General features: G+C 38.6%; 1 protein-coding gene across 9 annotated transcripts in view; it reads left to right on the forward strand.

The window, feature by feature from the left end:
- Positions 1-16,024, forward strand: part of LOC148178294 (uncharacterized) — a 101,540-nt gene that overhangs the window by 64,678 nt on the left and 20,838 nt on the right. The window contains exon 1 of one of the 9 annotated variants that reach the window (XM_088030949.1): positions 14,087-15,932. The exons of the other annotated variants lie outside the window; for them this stretch is intronic. Coding sequence (XP_087887075.1) covers positions 14,174-15,932 — 1,759 coding nt within the window. The 5' untranslated portion in view covers positions 14,087-14,173. Of the gene's footprint in view, positions 1-14,086; positions 15,933-16,024 lie in introns of those variants that run through there. 9 annotated transcript variants of the gene reach the window in all.

A 16,024-nucleotide genomic window follows, 5' to 3' on the forward strand; every position in this document is an offset into this window, starting at 1 on the left:
AACTCCCTCTCCTGAAAAACCATCTGAAATTGAATATAAACCAGCGGAAGTTGTTTCTAAAGGAAAATCGCCAGTAGAAGAGGAAGCGGTTAAAGATGATAAAATTCCTACTCCGAAAGACAAAACTCCCTCTCCTGAAAAACCATCTGAAATTGAAATTAAACCAGCGGAAGTTGTTTCTAAAGGAAAATCGCCAGTAGAAGAGAAAGCCGTTAAAGATGATAAAATTCCTATTCCGAAAGACAAAACTCCTCCTCCTGAAAAACCATCTGAAATTGAATATAAACCAGCGGAAGTTGTTTCTAAAGGAAAATCGCCAGTAGAAGAAGAAGCGGTTAAAGATGATAAAATTCCTACTCCGAAAGACAAAACTCCCTCTCCTGAAAAACCATCTGAAATTGAAATTAAACCAGCGGAAGTTGTTTCTAAAGGCAAATCGCCAGTTGAGGAGAAAGCGGTTAAAGATGATAAAATTCCTACTCCGAAAGACAAAACTCCCTCTCCTGAAAAACCATCTGAAATTGAAATTAAACCAGCGGAAGTTGTTTCTAAAGGCAAATCGCCAGTTGAGGAGAAAGCGGTTAAAGATGATAAAATTCCTACTCCGAAAGACAAAACTCCCTCTCCTGAAAAACCATCTGAAGTTGAAATTAAACCAGCGAAAGTTGTTTCTAAAGGAAAATCGCCAATAGAAGAGGATGCGGTTAAAGATGATAAAATTCCTACTCCGAAAGACAAAACTCCCTCTCCTAAAAAACCATCTGAAATTGAAATTAAACCAGCGGAAGTTGTTTCTAAAGGAAAATCGCCAGTAGAAGAGGAAGCGGTTAAAGATGATAAAATTCCTACTCCGAAAGACAAAACTCCCTCTCCTAAAAAACCATCTGAAATTGAAATGAAACCAGCGGAAGTTGTTTCTAAAGGAAAATCGCCAGTAGAAGAGAAAGCCGTTAAAGATGATAAAATTCCTATTCCGAAAGACAAAACTCCCTCTCCTAAAAAACCATCTGAAATTGAATCTAAACCAGCGGAAGTTGTTTCTAAAGGAAAATCGCCAGTAGAAGAGGAAGCGGTTAAAGATGATAAAATTCCTACTCCGAAAGACAAAACTCCCTCTCCTGAAAAACCATCTGAAATTGAAATTAAACCAGCGGAAGTTGTTTCTAAAGGAAAATCGCCAGTAGAAGAGAAAGCCGTTAAAGATGATAAAATTCCTATTCCGAAAGACAAAACTCCCTCTCCTGAAAAACCATCTGAAATTGAATATAAACCAGCGGAAGTTGTTTCTAAAGGAAAATCGCCAGTAGAAGAGGAAGCGGTTAAAGATGATAAAATTCCTACTCCGAAAGACAAAACTCCCTCTCCTGAAAAACCATCTGAAATTGAAATTAAACCAGCGGAAGTTGTTTCTAAAGGAAAATCGCCAGTAGAAGAGAAAGCCGTTAAAGATGATAAAATTCCTATTCCGAAAGACAAAACTCCCTCTCCTGAAAAACCATCTGAAATTGAATATAAACCAGCGGAAGTTGTTTCTAAAGGAAAATCGCCAGTAGAAGAGGAAGCGGTTAAAGATGATAAAATTCCTACTCCGAAAGACAAAACTCCCTCTCCTGAAAAACCATCTGAAATTGAAATTAAACCAGCGGAAGTTGTTTCTAAAGGAAAATCGCCAGTAGAAGAGGAAGCGGTTAAAGATGATAAAATTCCTACTCCGAAAGACAAAACTCCCTCTCCTGAAAAACCATCTGAAATTGAAATTAAACCAGCGGAAGTTGTTTCTAAAGGCAAATCGCCAGTTGAGGAGAAAGCGGTTAAAGATGATAAAATTCCTACTCCGAAAGACAAAACTCCCTCTTCTGAAAAACCATCTGAAGTTGAAATTAAACCAGCGGAAGTTGTTTCTAAAGGAAAGTCGCCAGTAGAAGAGGAAGCGGTTAAAGATGATAAAATTTCTACTCCGAAAGACAAAACTCCCTCTCCTGAAAAACCATCTGAAATTGAAATTAAACCAGCGGAAGTTGTTTCTAACGGAAAATCGCCAGTAGAAGAGAAAGCCGTTAAAGATGATAAAATTCCTATTCCGAAAGACACAACTCCCTCTCCTGAAAAACCATCTGAAATTGAATATAAACCAGCGGAAGTTGTTTCTAAAGGCAAATCGCCAGTTGAGGAGAAAGCGGTTAAAGATGATAAAATTCCTACTCCGAAAGACAAAACTCCCTCTCCTGAAAAACCATCTGAAATTGAAATTAAACCAGCGGAAGTTGTTTCTAAAGGCAAATCGCCAGTTCAGGAGAAAGCGGTTAAAGATGATAAAATTCCTACTCCGAAAGACAAATCTCCCTCTCCTGAAAAACCATCTGAAATTGAGATTAAACCAGCGGAAGTTGTTTCTAAAGGCAAATCGCCAGTTGAGGAGAAAGCGGTTAAAGATGATAAAATTCCTACTCCGAAAGACAAAACTCCCTCTTCTGAAAAACCATCTGAAGTTGAAATTAAACCAGCGGAAGTTGTTTCTAAAGGAAAGTCGCCAGTAGAAGAGGAAGCGGTTAAAGATGATAAAATTTCTACTCCGAAAGACAAAACTCCCTCTCCTGAAAAACCATCTGAAATTGAAATTAAACCAGCGGAAGTTGTTTCTAACGGAAAATCGCCAGTAGAAGAGAAAGCCGTTAAAGATGATAAAATTCCTATTCCGAAAGACACAACTCCCTCTCCTGAAAAACCATCTGAAATTGAATATAAACCAGCGGAAGTTGTTTCTAAAGGAAAATCGCCAGTAGAAGAGGAAGCGGTTAAAGATGATAAAATTCCTACTCCGAAAGACAAAACTCCCTCTCCTGAAAAACCATCTGAAATTGAAATTAAACCAGCGGAAGTTGTTTCTAAAGACAAATCGCCAGTTGAGGAGAAAGCGGTTAAAGATGATAAAATTCCTACTCCGAAAAACAAAACTCCCTCTCCTGAAAAACCATCTGAAGTTGAAATTAAACCAGCGGAAGTTGTTTCTAAAGGAAAATCGCCAGTAGAAGAGGAAGCGGTTAAAGATGATAAAATTCCTACTCCGAAAGACAAAACTTCCTCTCCTGAAAAACCATCTGAAATTGAAATTAAACCAGCGGAAGTTGTTTCTAAAGACAAATCGCCAGTTGAGGAGAAAGCGGTTAAAGATGATAAAATTCCTACTCCGAAAGACAAAACTCCCTCTCCTGAAAAACCATCTGAAGTTGAAATTAAACCAGCGGAAGTTGTTTCTAAAGGAAAATCGCCAGTAGAAGAGGAAGCGGTTAAAGATGATAAAATTCCTACTCCGAATGACAAAACTCCCTCTCCTGAAAAACCATCTGAAATTGAAATTAAACCAGCGGAAGTTGTTTCTAAAGACAAATCGCCAGTTGAGGAGAAAGCGGTTAAAGATGATAAAATTCCTACTCCGAAAGACAAAACTCCCTCTCCTGAAAAACCATCTGAAGTTGAAATTAAACCAGCGGAAGTTGTTTCTAAAGGAAAATCGCCAGTAGAAGAGGAAGCGGTTAAAGATGATAAAATTCCTACTCCGAAAGACAAAACTCCCTCTCCTGAAAAACCATCTGAAATTGAAATTAAACCAGCGGAAGTTGTTTCTAAAGGAAAATCGCCAGTAGAAGAGAAAGCCGTTAAAGATGATAAAATTCCTATTCCGAAAGACAAAACTCCCTCTCCTGAAAAACCATCTGAAATTGAATATAAACCAGCGGAAGTTGTTTCTAAAGGAAAATCGCCAGTAGAAGAGGAAGCGGTTAAAGATGATAAAATTCCTACTCCGAAAGACAAAACTCCCTCTCCTGAAAAACCATCTGAAATTGAAATTAAACCAGCGGAAGTTGTTTCTAAAGACAAATCGCCAGTTGAGGAGAAAGCGGTTAAAGATGATAAAATTCCTACTCCGAAAGACAAAACTCCCTCTCCTGAAAAACCATCTGAAGTTGAAATTAAACCAGCGGAAGTTGTTTCTAAAGGAAAATCGCCAGTAGAAGAGGAAGCGGTTAAAGATGATAAAATTCCTACTCCGAAAGACAAAACTCCCTCTCCTAAAAAACCATCTGAAATTGAAATTAAACCAGCGGAAGTTGTTTCTAAAGGAAAATCGCCAGTAGAAGAGGAAACGGTTAAAGATGATAGAACTCCTACTCCGAAAGACAAAACTCCTTCTCCTGAAAAACCATCTGAAATTAAAGTTAAACCAGCGGAAGTTGTTTCTAAAGGCAAATCGCCAGTTGAGGAGAAAGCGGGTAAAGAAGATAAAATTCCTACTCCGAAAGGCAAAACTCCTTCTCCTGAAAAACCATCTGAAGTTGAAATTAAACCAGCGGAAGTTGTTTCTAAAGGAAAATCGCCAGTAGAAGAGGAAGCGGTTAAAGATGATAAAATTCCCACTCCAAAAGACAAAACTTCCTCTCCTGAAAAACCATCTGAAATTGAAATTAAACCAGCGGAAGTTGTTTCTAAAGGAAAATCGCCAGTAGAAGAGGAAGCGGTTAAAGATGATAAAATTCCTACTCCGAAAGACAAAACTCCCTCTCCTGAAAAACCATCTGAAATTGAAATTAAACCAGCGGAAGTTGTTTCTAAAGGAAAATCGCCAGTAGAAGAGAAAGCCGTTAAAGATGATAAAATTCCTATTCCGAAAGACAAAACTCCCTCTCCTGAAAAACCATCTGAAATTGAATATAAACCAGCGGAAGTTGTTTCTAAAGGAAAATCGCCAGTAGAAGAGGAAGCGGTTAAAGATGATAAAATTCTTACTCCGAAAGACAAAACTCCCTCTCCTGAAAAACCATCTGAAATTGAAATTAAACCAGCGGAAGTTGTTTCTAAAGGAAAATCGCCAGTAGAAGAGGAAGCGGTTAAAGATGATAAAATTCCTACTCCGAAAGACAAAACTCCCTCTCCTGAAAAACCATCTGAAATTGAAATTAAACCAGCGGAAGTTGTTTCTAAAGGCAAATCGCCAGTTCAGGAGAAAGCGGTTAAAGATGATAAAATTCCTACTCCGAAAGACAAATCTCCCTCTCCTGAAAAACCATCTGAAATTGAGATTAAACCAGCGGAAGTTGTTTCTAAAGGCAAATCGCCAGTTGAGGAGAAAGCGGTTAAAGATGATAAAATTCCTACTCCGAAAGACAAAACTCCCTCTCCTGAAAAACCATCTGAAATTGAAATTAAACCAGCGGAAGTTGTTTCTAAAGGCAAATCGCCAGTTGAGGAGAAAGCGGTTAAAGATGATAAAATTCCTACTCCGAAAGACAAAACTCCCTCTTCTGAAAAACCATCTGAAGTTGAAATTAAACCAGCGGAAGTTGTTTCTAAAGGAAAGTCGCCAGTAGAAGAGGAAGCGGTTAAAGATGATAAAATTTCTACTCCGAAAGACAAAACTCCCTCTCCTGAAAAACCATCTGAAATTGAAATTAAACCAGCGGAAGTTGTTTCTAACGGAAAATCGCCAGTAGAAGAGAAAGCCGTTAAAGATGATAAAATTCCTATTCCGAAAGACAAAACTCCCTCTCCTGAAAAACCATCTGAAATTGAATATAAACCAGCGGAAGTTGTTTCTAAAGGAAAATCGCCAGTAGAAGAGGAAGCGGTTAAAGATGATAAAATTCCTACTCCGAAAGACAAAACTCCCTCTCTTGAAAAACCATCTGAAGTTGAAATTAAACCAGCGGAAGTTGTTTCTAAAGGAAAATCACCAGTAGAAGAGGAAGCGGTTAAAGATGATAAAATTCCTACTCCGAAAGACAAAACTCCCTCTCCTGAAAAACCATCTGAAATTGAAATTAAACCAGCGGAAGTTGTTTCTAAAGACAAATCGCCAGTTGAGGAGAAAGCGGTTAAAGATGATAAAATTCCTACTCCGAAAGACAAAACTCCCTCTCCTGAAAAACCATCTGAAGTTGAAATTAAACCAGCGGAAGTTGTTTCTAAAGGAAAATCGCCAGTAGAAGAGGAAGCGGTTAAAGATGATAAAATTCCTACTCCGAAAGACAAAACTTCCTCTCCTGAGAAACCATCTGAAGTTGAAATTAAACCAGCGGAAGTTGTTTCTAAAGGAAAATCGCCAGTAGAAGAGGAAGCGGTTAAAGATGATAAAATTCCTACTCCGAAAGACAAAACTCCCTCTCCTAAAAAACCATCTGAAATTGAAATTAAACCAGCGGAAGTTGTTTCTAAAGGAAAGTCGCCAGTAGAAGAGGAAACGGTTAAAGATGATAGAACTCCTACTCCGAAAGACAAAACTCCTTCTCCTGAAAAACCATCTGAAATTAAAGTTAAACCAGCGGAAGTTGTTTCTAAAGGCAAATCGCCAGTTGAGGAGAAAGCGGGTAAAGAAGATAAAATTCCTACTCCGAAAGGCAAAACTCCTTCTCCTGAAAAACCATCTGAAGTTGAAATTAAACCAGCGGAAGTTGTTTCTAAAGGAAAATCGCCAGTAGAAGAGGAAGCGGTTAAAGATGATAAAATTCCCACTCCAAAAGACAAAACTTCCTCTCCTGAAAAACCATCTGAAATTGAAATTAAACCAGCGGAAGTTGTTTCTAAAGGCAAATCGCCAGTTGAGGAGAAAGCGGTTAAAGGTGATAAAATTCCTACTCCGAAAGACAAAACTCCCTCTCCTGAAAAACCATCTGAAATTGAAATTAAACCAGCGGAAGTTGTTTCTAAACGAAAATCGTCAGTGGAAGAGGAAGCGGTTAAAGATGATAAAATTCCTACTCCGAAAGAGAAAACTCCCTCTCTTGAAAAACCATCTGAAATTGAAATTAAACCAGCGGAATTTGTTTCTAAAGGAAAATCGCCAGTGGAAGAGGAAGCGGTTAAAGATGATAAAATTCCTACTCCGAAAGACAAAATTCCCTCTCCTGAAAAACCATCTGAAGTTGAAATTAAACCAGCGGAAGTTGTTTCTAAAGGAAAATCGCCAGTAGAAGAGGAAGCGGTTAAAGATGATAAAATTCCCACTCCAAAAGACAAAACTTCCTCTCCTGAAAAACCATCTGAAATTGAAATTAAACCAGCGGAAGTTGTTTCTAAAGGCAAATCGCCAGTTGAGGAGAAAGCGGTTAAAGGTGATAAAATTCCTACTCCGAAAGACAAAACTCCCTCTCCTGAAAAACCATCTGAAATTGAAATTAAACCAGCGGAAGTTGTTTCTAAACGAAAATCGTCAGTGGAAGAGGAAGCGGTTAAAGATGATAAAATTCCTACTCCGAAAGAGAAAACTCCCTCTCTTGAAAAACCATCTGAAATTGAAATTAAACCAGCGGAATTTGTTTCTAAAGGAAAATCGCCAGTGGAAGAGGAAGCGGTTAAAGATGATAAAATTCCTACTCCGAAAGACAAAATTCCCTCTCCTGAAAAACCATCTGAAATTGAAATTAAACCAGCGGAAGTTGTTTCTAAAGGAAAATCGCCAGTAGAAGAGGAAGCGGTTAAAGATGCTAAAATTCCTACTCCGAAAGACAAAATTCCCTGTCCTGAAAAACCATCTGAAATTGAAATTAAACCTGCGGAAGTTGTTTCTAAAGGAAAATCGCCAGTAGAAGAGGAAACGGTTAAAGATGATAAAATTCCTACTCCGAAAGACAAAACTCCCTCTCCTGAAAAACCATCTGAAATTAAATTTAAACCAGCGGATGTTGTTTCTACAGGCAAATCGCCAGTTGAAAAGAAAGCGGTTGAAGATGATAAAATTAATACTCCGAAAGACAAAACTCCCTCTGTTACAAAACCATCTGAAATTGAAATTAAACCAGCGGAAGTTGTTTCTAAAGGCAAATCGCCAGTTGAGGAGAAAGCGGTTAAAGATGATAAAATTCCTACTCCGAAAGACAAAACTCCCTCTTCTGAAAAACCATCTGAAGTTGAAATTAAAGCAGCGGAAGTTGTTTCTAAAGGAAAGTCGCCAGTAGAAGAGGAAGCGGTTAAAGATGATAAAATTTCTACTCCGAAAGACAAAACTCCCTCTCCTGAAAAACCATCTGAAATTGAAATTAAACCAGCGGAAGTTGTTTCTAACGGAAAATCGCCAGTAGAAGAGAAAGCCGTTAAAGATGATAAAATTCCTATTCCGAAAGACAAAACTCCCTCTCCTGAAAAACCATCTGAAATTGAATATAAACCAGCGGAAGTTGTTTCTAAAGGAAAATCGCCAGTAGAAGAGGAAGCGGTTAAAGATGATAAAATTCCTACTCCGAAAGACAAAACTCCCTCTCTTGAAAAACCATCTGAAGTTGAAATTAAACCAGCGGAAGTTGTTTCTAAAGGAAAATCACCAGTAGAAGAGGAAGCGGTTAAAGATGATAAAATTCCTACTCCGAAAGACAAAACTCCCTCTCCTGAAAAACCATCTGAAATTGAAATTAAACCAGCGGAAGTTGTTTCTAAAGACAAATCGCCAGTTGAGGAGAAAGCGGTTAAAGATGATAAACTTCCTACTCCGAAAGACAAAACTCCCTCTCCTGAAAAACCATCTGAAGTTGAAATTAAACCAGCGGAAGTTGTTTCTAAAGGAAAATCGCCAGTAGAAGAGGAAGCGGTTAAAGATGATAAAATTCCTACTCCGAAAGACAAAACTTCCTCTCCTGAGAAACCATCTGAAGTTGAAATTAAACCAGCGGAAGTTGTTTCTAAAGGAAAATCGCCAGTAGAAGAGGAAGCGGTTAAAGATGATAAAATTCCTACTCCGAAAGACAAAACTCCCTCTCCTAAAAAACCATCTGAAATTGAAATTAAACCAGCGGAAGTTGTTTCTAAAGGAAAGTCGCCAGTAGAAGAGGAAACGGTTAAAGATGATAGAACTCCTACTCCGAAAGACAAAACTCCTTCTCCTGAAAAACCATCTGAAATTAAAGTTAAACCAGCGGAAGTTGTTTCTAAAGGCAAATCGCCAGTTGAGGAGAAAGCGGGTAAAGAAGATAAAATTCCTACTCCGAAAGGCAAAACTCCTTCTCCTGAAAAACCATCTGAAGTTGAAATTAAACCAGCGGAAGTTGTTTCTAAAGGAAAATCGCCAGTAGAAGAGGAAGCGGTTAAAGATGATAAATTTCCCACTCCAAAAGACAAAACTTCCTCTCCTGAAAAACCATCTGAAATTGAAATTAAACCAGCGGAAGTTGTTTCTAAAGGCAAATCGCCAGTTGAGGAGAAAGCGGTTAAAGGTGATAAAATTCCTACTCCGAAAGACAAAACTCCCTCTCCTGAAAAACCATCTGAAATTGAAATTAAACCAGCGGAAGTTGTTTCTAAACGAAAATCGTCAGTGGAAGAGGAAGCGGTTAAAGATGATAAAATTCCTACTCCGAAAGAGAAAACTCCCTCTCTTGAAAAACCATCTGAAATTGAAATTAAACCAGCGGAATTTGTTTCTAAAGGAAAATCGCCAGTGGAAGAGGAAGCGGTTAAAGATGATAAAATTCCTACTCCGAAAGACAAAATTCCCTCTCCTGAAAAACCATCTGAAGTTGAAATTAAACCAGCGGAAGTTGTTTCTAAAGGAAAATCGCCAGTAGAAGAGGAAGCGGTTAAAGATGATAAAATTCCCACTCCAAAAGACAAAACTTCCTCTCCTGAAAAACCATCTGAAATTGAAATTAAACCAGCGGAAGTTGTTTCTAAAGGCAAATCGCCAGTTGAGGAGAAAGCGGTTAAAGGTGATAAAATTCCTACTCCGAAAGACAAAACTCCCTCTCCTGAAAAACCATCTGAAATTGAAATTAAACCAGCGGAAGTTGTTTCTAAACGAAAATCGTCAGTGGAAGAGGAAGCGGTTAAAGATGATAAAATTCCTACTCCGAAAGAGAAAACTCCCTCTCTTGAAAAACCATCTGAAATTGAAATTAAACCAGCGGAATTTGTTTTTAAAGGAAAATCGCCAGTGGAAGAGGAAGCGGTTAAAGATGATAAAATTCCTACTCCGAAAGACAAAATTCCCTCTCCTGAAAAACCATCTGAAATTGAAATTAAACCAGCGGAAGTTGTTTCTAAAGGAAAATCGCCAGTAGAAGAGGAAGCGGTTAAAGATGCTAAAATTCCTACTCCGAAAGACAAAATTCCCTGTCCTGAAAAACCATCTGAAATTGAAATTAAACCTGCGGAAGTTGTTTCTAAAGGAAAATCGCCAGTAGAAGAGGAAACGGTTAAAGATGATAAAATTCCTACTCCGAAAGACAAAACTCCCTCTCCTGAAAAACCATCTGAAATTAAATTTAAACCAGCGGATGTTGTTTCTACAGGCAAATCGCCAGTTGAAAAGAAAGCGGTTGAAGATGATAAAATTAATACTCCGAAAGACAAAACTCCCTCTGTTACAAAACCATCTGAAATTGAAATTAAACCAGCGGAAGTTGTTTCTGAAGGAAAATCGCCAGTAGAAGAGGAAGCGGTTAAAGATGATAAAATTTCTACTCTGAAAGACAAAACTTTCTCTCCTACAAAACCATCTGAAATGGAAATGATTCCAGCGGAAGTTGTTGCCAAAGAAAAATCGCCAGGTAAAGAAGCAGCAACTAAGGATCATCAAATGTTTACTCTTAAAGACAAGACTCTTTCGCATGAAAAGTCGGTAAAAATTCAAATTGAAACAAGAGATGTTTTTTCTAAACAAAAATCGCTAGTGGAAGTGAAAGATGTTGTGGATGATAAAATTTCCACTTTTACAGACAAACCTCTGTATCATCAGAAACCATCGGAAATTGAAATTAAACCAACAGAAGTTATTTCTAGAGAAGAATTGTCAATTGCAGAGCAAAAGGTAAAGGATGACATAATTTCTTCACCAAGAGAGACCAAAGATAAGTCTTCGCTGGAATCTTCGCTTGAAAAGAAAGCAACCAAAGATGAGAAAGTTTGTAGTCCAAAAGTGGAATCTCAAGGACAATTAGTTGGAACAGAAAACATTCACATTAAAAAAGTTGTTGCGGATTCTAGAATTTCATTGCAAGAAGATAAAAACGCCACTCAGATAAAAGTGATGTGTGAAGAAACGATCGTTAGTGAAAGTTCTGAATTAGAAATCGATCAATCAGAATTATCTCACGAAACTATCGTCAAACAGGCAGTTTTCTCCATGAAAGACAAAACTTTTCCTCATAGAAAATCGTCTGGAATTGAAGTTGAATTGTCCGATGAAGTTTTTAAAAAAGAATCACAGTTGAAACAGAAAGAAAGTCCTTCCACTGAAAACCCATCTGAAAAGAAAATCGAACCAACGCATTTTCTATCTAAAGCAGAGGATGACAAGATTTTTTCACTTAAAGATTCTCCTGAAGAAATCGATTCTTTATCTAAGGACACAAAGACCTTCCACGGAGAGCAATCCAAAACAGAGCTTGCAGAAAACTTATCAATTGCCTCAGAAATTTTGGCTGCAGACGAGGAAACATATGAAACCTCGTCATCGTTATTAGCCCAGTCATTGTCACAAACATTGAGCAAAGAATTTGCCGTTAAACATTTTAAATCTCGAGTTCAAGGGATTCAGGAAATGCCAGAACCATTATCCAGATCAGATTTTATTTCACCCAATTTGTCCGAAGAAAAGTTACAACCAGAAACAGTATCTTCATCCAGGGCTTCCATAGTAGATACCGACTCGGAATCCTCAAATCTCTCATCCTTTGTTGGCCAAAAATCGATCATTACCGAAAAGGAAATTTCTTTTGTATCCGGAGTTTTTGATTCTACCTCATGCGTAACTGAAGTTCCTACACCACCAATGGACGTCCCCCAAAAAGGTATTGATCCTTTGGAAGTAGAGAGTATGCTTCCCAAACCTTTTGTACCTGATAGTAAATTAGAAGCTATTGCTGTGACTGCCACTAGTCAGCTAGATTATGATAGTACTTATTCTTCTTATTACCACAAGAAGGTCGATTTTTCTCACGATAGTGCGGCTATAGACGACTACATTACGTCCGACGAAGTTTCATATCTAAGTTCTGGCCTACATAGCGACTCTGCAAAATTCTCCGAAACTGATGCAGAGTTAGTGTTCTCTGAAACCGACTCGTCAGTTAGAATCGACACAAGTTCTATGCATGAAACCAAACAAACCAGAACTGACTCTTATCCATCTTCCGCACCGGAAGTACCACACACTGAAAAAGAACCAATTGTAGTAATGACCGACGATATAATTGAAATAACTTTGCAAAATGGATTTGATTCAACTGAAACTGATCGTAAACACGCAACATCTACAGAAGAACGCAAATCACGATCAAGAGAGAAAACCAAAGGTAAAACTGAAACGACCAAGACTTTTAAATCTAAAAAGAGAGTAACCAAAGCTAGCCCAAAACTCAAGTCTTTTAAGACAGAAAGCGACGCGGACGTAAGTTCCGATGACGATAAATTTGTTAGGAAGACAAGAGTTACAAAGACCAGTACTGTTTCGTCCAAGAAACAGCAAACTTCAGGTATTCCAAAGCTAGTTAAGCAAACTCCTCCTCCAACAGCGGAGGCCACCAAATCCACGCACTCATATCTAAAGAAGAAGTCAAAAGAATCAGAAACTACTCCTGTTCGTACCGTCCGGAAGTACGACAGCAGAGTGCATGGTTACATGCAGTCGACTTTGTCACGTGACATGAAAATTGACAAGCAAACTAAAGAGAAGGATTCATTTTTGCAAAAAGGCACTAAAAACAAAAAGGAGATGGATAAATTTAACGAAAACTTAAAGAGCAGTCTTAAGTCCAAGACTGAAAGTCGGAAATCTGAGATGACACAATCACAGAAGCATGCATATCAACGCACTACCATTTCTTCTGAAAGAAAGAATATCGGTTCTAGAGAAGGAACACCGGTGAAAACTAAAGCACCAAAACCTGAAGACGTGAAAGGTTCTCCAAAACGAAAGGAACCAAAAAGTAGTCCCATTGACAGCAATAAGTATATCGAAACTAAAAAAAAAACTAAGTCGCACTCTGTCGATAACAAAACCACATTACAAAAAACTGAGGTGATATTCATTAGAGATAGTCCCAAACAAAGTGCTTCCCCAACAAAACTTAAACGAACAGTAATTATCGAACAAAGCAAAAAAGAGAAAATTCCGGATGTTATGGAGTCTGAGAAAGTCGTTCAGTTCTCCGATCGTATTCGTAGCCAATCTGTAATACCTCCAAGTTGCCAGGAATTAATCTCTAAAGACAGCAAAAGTATAAGTCCCTCGTCATTACCAGGCAGTCCAATCCGCGTTCGTTCCGCCAACGGTGGCACCAAAGTCATGACATCCGAAGTTTTTACTCGCACACAAAACCACACAGGTTCTATTGAGGTAATTTATCGCCAACCGTACGAGAATCTGCGAAAACTTGCCAACGCTTTAAAAAACGAGACGGAAATGTCGTTGATCGACACCACTGATTCAAGCCTTTCCGAATCTGTTGCTTTACCAAGTTCCCCTTCCGATCACGATGTAAGTTCGGACGCCAATGGCCGTTTTCGATCGGTCTCTCCGATGTCTCCGAGGAAAAGGAAGAGCCTTGAATCGATCCATGAGTCGGATCTTCGTGTTTCTGATATAATTCCATGTACTGAAATAGTTGAGGAAGACGCTTGTGCGATTCCAAGACAACTGGTTATGTCGCAGTACCAAGAAATGGGGCCAAGCGCTGAGGAGCGCCTTTCACCCATTTTGGACGTCAGAGTCGTTTCACCGTCGAGGATCAAATATCAGTTTGATTATGAGGATAAAGGCGATGAGGATGATACAAGATCAGGTACCGCAACTTTTGTGTTGCCTGACACTAAAGCGATGTCATCCCACAGCATGGCTTTCCGAATAGAGACACGTAAAGAGGTACAAAACCTTTCAGTTTAGCCGCATTCTTAGATTTACTTGTACTTTATAGCTTGCGAAAATGCCCAAACTAGTACTTTAGTAACTTAGTGTAGATTAGATTTAGTATTGGTCTATTTCCATTGGTCGCTCAGGACGGTAAGTATTATTGCGCAACTCAAAAGGATACATGATGTGCGACAACAAGCAATTACAAGAATTTTTCTTACGCAGGATTCCATCATCCGAAAAGATTATCTCGATCTCAAAGATTACCTATTCTACGAAAAGCTAACAAAGTCGGACAGCTATCTTTCCATAATCTTCGAAGAAGTCAACACCGAATAAAACATGTCTGAAGGACGCGCTATTCCTCAAATTGCGATAACACCATCATCGAGCGATTTCAACTTATCAGCCAACAATTTAATAGACCCTCTAACTGATGTAGAAGACCTGGAAGAGACCAACACCAATAAAATCAAATCAAAATTAAAGATCAAAATAAGAGACGACGGCGGTACCACCGACGTCGAAGACCTAGAAGGTTCAGATTTAGAAGATGACACAAAGATTCCCTGTGTATCCTTAAATGATCTTCATCTGGATAACTGCAACTTTCAAGAAAACGCTGCTGGTTCTTCCGGTCATTTGCTTCAAAGTTACAAAATTAAAGGGCAAAAATTTTTAGTTGCTTCACCGGAGAATGAAGGCCTCACTGATGTCGAAAATATTGCCACCGATGAAGAAATTGAGTGCGACGAAATTCCAGACGTTGATGTAGATTTGGACGATTACCAACCTGACCATGTAGACATTTCTAACGGATTACGACAAAATCTAGAATTTCCGGTGGCGGACGCTGATCAATTAACAGACGTAGAATCGGTTCCTTCCGATTCGGAGCAAAAACCTTCAGCTAGAAGAGTAAAAACAAAGAAGCGAAAAGTTCGAAACTGCATTAAATCTAAAGATGTTCATTTTGCTGGAGGGTTTAAATACTGGTCAGGCATGAAAAAATCCACGTCAAATCCAATTTGTTTGAATCAACAGAGCGCTTGGTCTGGCTTTGATTCTGATGGCGATGTCGAAGATGAAAAAAATGTCATGAATCTCCCATTTTATAAACAAAAAAATAAAAAAACTACCAATGCTGATGATGTTAAACGTGGACACGCCGTTAAGTTTGTGGGAATTAGAAAGGATTCTCTCGACACAGAAACTGATTTTGAATCTTTGGATGACAATATAGATGAAGTGTACGTTTTGGAAATACCGCTGCCACCTCCTGTTCGCACTGCTGTTGTTTTAAGCGAAAATAAGTCGATAGTACCGACCACCAGAATTTTACCTCTTGACGAAACAGCTGACTCTGATCTGGACGACAATGATGGTGGGGCTACAGATATAGAATGCTTTGCTGGTGACGATGATGGTTTGTTAGTTACCGAAACGTACGTTCGTGGACCTACTCCTGATGTTTTTCATTATGAAAACAGCAATACCATCTATGAAGAAAACCAACTTACTTTTCCGAAACAAAATGCTGAACCAGTCACAGATACTGAGGATTTAGTAACTGATGATCGTTCCAGACGTTCTAAAAAACCAAAGAACAAGACATTGTCTGTTGACGCTAGAAACGAGTCTGCACTGACTGACACAGAAGATTTTTACTTCAGTGATTCTAATAAGTCTCCTTTGAAGCGACAGAATGTTGTAAGTAGTATGGATGAGCATTCGATCATTCCTTCGTATATGAAAGAAATGACTGCTACTACTATTTCTTCAAAGGATTCCGATGGTACTTCTAGATCAAAAAATCTCTTAAACGTTATGAAGTCAAACGTTGCAGCTGCTAGTCCTAATGTAACTGACGTTGAAGACATTGCGGCTTCAGCTGACGAAGATGTGTATGAAGACGTGGATGCGTCTAATGAGTTTTCGCAACATCTGGAACAGCAAAGGTCTTCGAGGGTTCACATAGAAAGCACTAAAAAGCTGGATTTTGATTCTCCCCAGGAAGTTATGTATTTAAAAGGTGGTGCTTATTATCAAAACCATACAGATGTTGAAGATATTTCGGATGATGACGAACTTGATGGCAGAGGTAAAACTGTAGCCAAAGGTTGAGGTATTTGCTTTTTCTTTGCTTTAGACAATATCGCTATGTGGTGGTGCCCAGGTAAGGTAACTGCATGC

The sequence above is a fragment of the Gnatocerus cornutus genome, chromosome 2 (assembly GCF_029298725.1).
Source record: "Gnatocerus cornutus isolate USDA-ARS CGAHR chromosome 2, icGnaCorn1.1, whole genome shotgun sequence".
Taxonomy (NCBI): domain Eukaryota; kingdom Metazoa; phylum Arthropoda; class Insecta; order Coleoptera; family Tenebrionidae; genus Gnatocerus; species Gnatocerus cornutus.